We start from the raw sequence: 7,500 nt of genomic DNA on the forward strand, positions 1-7,500 counted from the left end.
AGCTACATGTTTTCTTGACGCAAAATATTGGAGGCAAAAAGCTGCCGATTTGTCAGGTGTCACGAAATTCATGTGTATCCTAGAAGTGGACGTAAACATTACAGTAGCAATGATCTTTTAATCAAACACAAAAGTAATCTCAGTTTTTTAATTATGGGAACTAAATTCAGTTCATGTACTTGAAATTTATGCAACGATTACCGGCCGCGTACACATAAAACAAATTTCGACCCTGGTAAATTCCCAGACGTGATTTATCTTGCGTTATATGTAAATGAAGAATTGTTCCGACAAATCTCTTTACAAACGGCTGTAAAAAAAGGCTTTAACGTTAAATGAACGAAAAGACCCCTAATTGGTCATGGAAACATAGGAACGGAATTCGTTTATGGGTTCCTTGCTCTGTGTTTGCTTAATCGATCAGTTCTTTACTGTGATGCTTCGACTCACTCCGGATTATGAAAGACACGTGAAATCCATCTGAAACACCTTAAAACTGTGCCTGATTCAAATTAGTTTCTTTGTAAGGATCTTGCGCACAATAGTAACGTATAGTTAACTGAAGTCTGTTTGTATAAACATGCCTAGCTTTTGTCAGTGTTTGTAGTTATCGGACGAACGAACTACATCTGAACCATCAGTAAGATCGCAGGAGCCGGAGGCCGGAAACCCTTGTTTGGATGCATTAAGAGAGCTTGATTAAGAAGGGTCAAAGTGCTCGCAGAGAACGAGCCAAAAAATCCGACTATAAGCGAAGAAAACAGCAGATAATATCAGAACCTCTTATTTCCAATTCGCATATTAGATACCCCGTATCAATGATCGTGTAGCGACAGCCAAAATGAACTCATCGCTCGCGCGGTAAAAAAAAAGTTGCGCGAAACCATAGCTCGTTTCAAGAGTCTGCTGAGATACACAGGACTCACTGAACTTACTTGGTTTATGTCTTAGGTTTCCTTCAAGAACGCTAGCACTACTGGGCAGCGAAGCTGTTTCCTCTTGTCGAAGCATTAGAGAATTGTCCCACGTTACCAAAAGAACGATGCATCAAGCACATACTGTCCCCTTGTTAGCCGCTTCGAGAGTAGTGCCCTGCAAGAAGCAATCAGACACAGCTTCAAATTAAATTAATTTCTAACCACCGCTGCACGCCAAGTCAGAGGCCCGAGTGGGAATCAATCGGGTAGCGCATGCGCAAACTGCACTTGCGAACATATCACTGAGGGATTTGATAGAGTAAGTCTGGATGATGCAGCTCTGTTTCATCATAAAAACACAACATAGGTTTTTTCGACCTCCCCTGACAGTACTAAGAGGTTGTTTTTGAAAACTTGACCAGCTATTAGGGTTCTACCATCCTTTCGTGTCTTCGGTTTGTTCTCGTGATGCACAAAACACATTGTCACGGGGGCTGTCACCGATGATTGTTTATCCTGGTTTTGCAGCTATGTGATTTTTCCCTGAGCAAACACGAATGATAATTCAAAAGGAAAGCCAATGAGTAAAACAAGAATGACAAGCAGCTTAATTAAAGAACTTCCTAAGAATCTTATGACACTTGTCTTTGAAAAAAAACCCACTTAACCATTGTGGGTGATCCAAAATAATCGAGTCTACGAGCATGGATGGAGAGATAATGATGCTATTCCATGCAATTACTGTCAAAAATAGTTCCACTCCGATTGACTGTTCAATTGATTGAAACGCGATGCCTCTTTCAGTAACCGGTGAGGAACATAAAGGAATCGAGACTGACGACAGTTGTTATTGTCCTAATTAAGTTGATGGGTATAAACTTCTCCCTTCACTAAGGAAAACGATTTCTCCCGTCCTTTTCGTCTGATGTCCTTTAAAGGATTAAACTGCAAAATCAAAACCCTAGAGGTCCCTAGAGAACGACTTCATCGAATATTTGTTCCGTTTAACTTATAGTAACGATCTATAACAAAACCTATCAGTGACTCGACAAACTTACCCATTGCACTTGAATATTGTAGGCGAGGGTAATTTGTACACAGTTAAATAAATCGAGTTGATCTGTGGTTATGTAACAAAACACCGCACTTAAAGTATGTTTTGAATATTATATTCCTTCAGTAATATCTGTGTTGTAAAATAAACCTGAAAGTGTACAATGTCAATTGAAACCGAATACATATTGTGCATTCAGCGATCATAAAAGTGGACCCAAAATGATACTGACCCGATGATGAAAGCCATTCAAAAAAAATTGTTTTTAAATTTCTCCTCGGGGAACAAAGACCATCCTGCAGAGAGAGCCAGCAAATCTTACTGGATACAAAGACAACTGTATATTAAAAGCTAAATATATCCGTTTTCCGGCCCATACATAATTCCGCGGAGCTTTTCAGAAATGGACCCGCCTGGGAAGAACCGAATTTGCCATATCTGGGTGAACACGCAACGGATCAATCTTTAATGCTAGGAACCAAATATGTTTGTTAATTCGCTTTCCGTGGCATGGAAAATCGATTCCAATAGTAATGAAGCGTAATGTCAGGCGATAATATATAATGTCTTCGTGAAGATTGAATTTCTAAATTGGTCTGAAAACCGGAACACGGAAAATGTATCTGTGACAAATTGAAAACATTGGTTGACAGAGCCTCCCCCCCTCCCCCCGGAGCAGTATTTTTCTCTTATGATCTCTTTGTTTGCTTCTATTTGAAAGGACACTGTGTAAACCATAGCGTGTTAAAAGCCAGTTGTGTCGGATGAATATTTTGCAATAGTTGACATCATTGAGGGTTGTGTCATCTTGGGTAAGTTTCAATTATGGGTCGTCTCGACACAGAAAAAGGGACAGTTCGTGTTTGTTTACCCTCCCAGGGGTTTTTGGGAACAATCATGGAACATGGCTAATTTTAACTGGGGAACAGAGGAACAAAGAGAAATATCTTCGGGAACAAGAGAACATAAAACATTTTAGGTCTATCAAAAAGCCGACCAAGAACAAGTTTGGAAGTAATTTCGAGAACAAGGGAACACAAGTAAATTTTTAAAGGGAACAAGGAAATGAGGACACCTCCCCCCATTCTCCTTCCCCCAAACTGGGAGGGCCTCATCGTTCAAGCCTGACGTTCACTTCACTTCATGGTTAAACTGTAAGGTGAAGAAAGTAACACTCCGTAAATCGTAAAACGTTTTCTAATCCCTCATCAGTAGTTGTCTCGGGCTTTCACTAACTATGATTTTGACCGTTTCTGAAGTTAGAGTAAGAGACAGTCGCTTTCCAGTTTATTTTTGACGGATCCACAAAGCACGCGGCAGGGCGCTGAAGAGCCCTCTCGATTTTACTCATTGTGTGAGGCAAAGGATCACCAGTGGAAAGGATTCCTTCATCACTTCTTGTCTCAAATTCTCACGCGAGTAGTGTAGACAGGAAGTCATCAACTTCACAGCGTGTCAACTCGACTTCCCAAAGATCGGTTCTAAGTTTTAGTGCCAGTTACTCCTCACATAACCATTCACAAAGCAGCGTGAGACCGTGTTTGATTGTCAGATACTCCTGTCGACGTTGATCGTACACAGGCAAGCGAGACTCACGCGAGATACAACTAAATACTTTCCATACAAAGTGCAATTGTATTCGCAATTTGATTGACAACCGCCGTCTTCAAGCCGAATGGCGAAAATTATATACAATACTTTATTTCAAAATAACATACAAATACATAGTTATTGAGAAAAAGGAAACCCAGAGGTTAGCCCTATATCAAGGGTCTCCTAAAAATTTTAAGTTGTTGAAACTGAGAAAACACCGAACTAGTTTATTATCAATGAAACCGAACAATTCGGACTGAAAATGTACCCATCAAAATGTAAACAAATAATATTTGTGTCGAAAGATGGCACACGTTCAATAATTATAGGTTCAGTGTCCAAGATGAAAGTGTTTTGAACAGTCCTGGTGACGTGATGCACAACAATCAAGGGAGAGAAATTGACCTCTTCAGCTAAAAGCAATGTCAAAGCTAGAATATCAGTCATAACAGAGGCAGAAAATCAATTGCGCAAAATACTACCTGTGCAAAGGGCAGGAAATTAGGAAGCCCGTACCAGTTAGAGATAAAGGTAAAGGTTACCTCTTCCAAACTCTTTACAACACAATAGCCGGAATATCAAGTTTTGTGCTTGTCGCCTGCATGTAGCAAAATGTAAGGGAAAAAAACCTTGTTCAATGAAAACCTAGTGTAACTCCTGGTCCCTCCACACCGTATTTTTCGTCAGTAATTTCGTCAGCTCTGAGGCTGGTATCAATGGAAGCAAGCGCGGCGGTTGCTTCCGTTTTACGAGGCTAAAACGACAGCTACACGGATCAGAGAAAAGTTGAAACAGACGCTCAGGTCACCGAGGATCGAACTGCGGACATCTTGCTCCGAAAGCCGCGCCGTAACCAACTGAGTTACGCCAGCTTGGCTACCTATGAGGGGCAAGACTTCTCCTTTACCATCATCGATCGCAGTTATCCAATTACGAAATGGTTAATTTCGAATTCAGCAAGAGTTGGGAAGGAACGTTATACTGTGTATCAGAGAAAAAAAAATCTCGCGCCCTTGTCAGCCAATCACAATTCATTTAGCAAAAACAAGAATCGCGTGCGTTTCCCGCGCTTTTATTTGTTCGGCTCATTTAATTAAATTTTCTGCGTCAGTTGCGATACTGGTTTTACGGCACGTAATTAACGGATTTGAAAACTGGCGAATAATGATATCACGGTATTATAGGCACACTTTACATTTGAATCATTATCACATAATGTTATCAATGAATTTATTTATTTTACACTTAAACTCACCTTAATCTTATTTACCCTTTAAAAAAATCATAATACTTTTAATTTAGACTTTTTTTTGCGCAGAGGTGTGAGGTGAAATACAATTGGACTCGATTTCCTACAAAGTATTGTCACCTTAATGAAGAGCGTACGTATAATCTACCAACTTTAAAAAATAAAACTGTTTACGCCAAAGAATAAGCCACGGTAGGGAAATTATCATTTATTAACATACCGATAAACTTGCTTACGAAGAAAGCTCTCGTTTAATTAAGAATATTTTCAGTGCCTATATCCCTATTCACGACAGCGAAAAATAAGGCAATAGAACTTTGAATTAGTCTTTTCACAAACGATAAAAGATGGGTGGAGGGCTCACCTACCGTTCACCGACAAAGAACTTGCGACACGAATAAACCTTACGGTGCATCTTCGAATTTCACTTTCTTGGGGCCCTGAACTTAAAATGTTATGGAAGAAACTTGAATCTTCTTAAATAAGCCACCACTGTGTGTTTGGCCCATTCGAGGAGAGAAGAACTTTCAGTTGCACTCGCGTGATGTTAATGATGTTAAGATTTACTGGACACTGTTTTACCTTTCCGGTATCCCAAGAGAAATCACAGTTACGCACTTCGACGCAGTGCCAATTAAAGTGCTACTGACCCAAACTCTGTCGCGACGTAATTTGTCGTAAAAAAAATATTTTCTGTAGTCTTTCAACGTGATATATCATTGAAGCAAGCCAGGGTATCTAGACTGCTGGAGAACTTGTCCAGTCGGTGAAAACGTGCTACTATGAGCGTTGCTGTTCATGCTACCACTCGAGCAGTAGCATTTATAAGAATTGCCTTAGGCTACGTATCCTTCAACCTGTCGTCAAATTTTATTTGAACGCTGAAGCCTTAAAACAAAATGTTGCGCGTGATACATCATCAAGTTAACTATGCAAAGAATTTTCTGATTCTTTTTTGCGACAATTTTGCAGCAAAACGTTTTTAAAATAATGTCAACGAGTGAATTCTGATGATGATAATAATAACTTTGTAAGTGTCTTTGTTTTAAGTCTTATTAGGATTCACTGAATCGCGGTCATTTGTTTTTCACAATGAGGAGATTTAAAACAACGAATGCGGCGGGCGTCAAACTGCAAACTGTGGTTAATCTCAAAACTATGAAAATTATCTTGTTCTGTAGGTTATTTTCCTCTTTAGAACTTGCTTATTATGATTAATATCTGCGGCTGACGGGAAGAAAAAACGGTTAATCAAATTTAATAGTAGCCGAAGCCATCTGAACACAGAAAACAGTATGTCTCTTAAGAGAGATAAAGCGTGGCGCTTACGTGAAAAGGCATACGCGAAACGTTGGGCTGCCTCTTGTCATAAAAGCGTGAAAATTACGGTTATTTGACTCGTCTCTCTCTTTTAAAAAATTACTTGACACCTGCTGCTTAACACGCAAGAATTGAGCTCATATCAAACGGGTTTCTTCCATTTTTGGCAAAACACAAATTTCCGACGTTTGCCGTTTGCTAGTAAACGTGATGGCTAAATCTTTGTAATAACACGGAACTTTGGCTGCAAGCAATATCAAACCTGGGCGAACGTAAGAGGGCAAAATGAACTTATGATAGTTGTGATTTTTGTGTCAAATTTTGCAAACAAAAGCGGCAAATGTGAAAAGCGTAGACAAGAAACCTCTTCAGTATGCAAAATTATCACTTTATACAGCTTGACCTTAAATGACGCTGTTTAGTGTTCTACGTTTTCACAGCCGAGAATTACTCGGAAACTTTGCCTTCCAGATGTCAGATGAGAGCCTTCAATTTTGGACTCACTCAGTTTTACTGGTAAAATTAGACTAAAATTGTTCCACTTCATTGGTGCTGCACGTAAATTCATTAAAACTAGAATAACCGCAAGCTGTAAACACACTAGTGGCTCTAAAACAGACAAAGGCAACTTGTGCTGAAGGTTTTAACTCAATTATTTCTTACAGTCATACCGAATGCTCGACACGAGGTTTATATACGAAACCATGAGCTTTCCTTTGTCAATTTTGTCAGTTACGCTCTTAAACATATGACCGCATGAATTAGCTAGAGTTTTTGAAAAGCGTAGTTTTGAACGTCAATCCTCCACAGTGAATTCACTGTCAAAGTGTTATCCCTTCCCTTCAGATCCGCAACACTTAAGACTTCAGTGATTTTAGAAACCTCTGGGTCTCTCATTTCACGCGGTCATTACGATCAGTTCCCTAGACCCTTTCAATCCGGCCCCGCAAGTGAGGCTCGTCCTACAAGACGAGCACTTTGGCAGAAGCTGCATTCTTTCTTTTAAATCCGTATATCTAAAAAGCGGCATTGATTTTTCACTTAGTTGACTTTGGTAACTGCGGACCCGCGTGAATAATTTTACCTAACGTTCACAATACTATAACTGTATGTGTAGGTGTGTGTTTTGGTCACGATATTTGCATGTAAAGAAACACATAATAACAGCAAACATATCTAACATAAACACCTGATGCGATCTTTGTTGTGATTTACACAATTTCGTTTACACTCGGTGACTAATTATACAAGTACAAAACACTATTTACTCATTCATATACGTGCACAGACGTGCCCTGAGTTTTAAGCATTTCATTTTGCCTGAAAATATTTGCTTAGTAGATTTAGCTAATAAATGACAAGTATGA

At 39.5% G+C, this 7,500-nt stretch overlaps 2 protein-coding genes across 2 annotated transcripts in view; one reads left to right on the forward strand and one right to left on the reverse strand.

The window, feature by feature from the left end:
* LOC138019578 (kinesin-like protein KIF15) overlaps positions 1-7,500 on the reverse strand; it is a 55,954-nt gene that overhangs the window by 41,797 nt on the left and 6,657 nt on the right. Inside the window, exon 2 of the mRNA XM_068866432.1 lies at positions 936-1,092. Within this exon, the coding sequence (XP_068722533.1) occupies positions 936-1,011 (76 nt within the window). The 5' untranslated portion in view covers positions 1,012-1,092. The remainder of the gene's footprint in view (positions 1-935; positions 1,093-7,500) is intronic.
* Positions 1-7,500, forward strand: part of LOC138019581 (ornithine decarboxylase-like) — a 163,149-nt gene that overhangs the window by 32,758 nt on the left and 122,891 nt on the right. The window lies entirely within an intron of this gene.

This window comes from Montipora capricornis, chromosome 10 (genome assembly GCF_036669925.1).
Source record: "Montipora capricornis isolate CH-2021 chromosome 10, ASM3666992v2, whole genome shotgun sequence".
NCBI classification, from domain to species: domain Eukaryota; kingdom Metazoa; phylum Cnidaria; class Anthozoa; order Scleractinia; family Acroporidae; genus Montipora; species Montipora capricornis.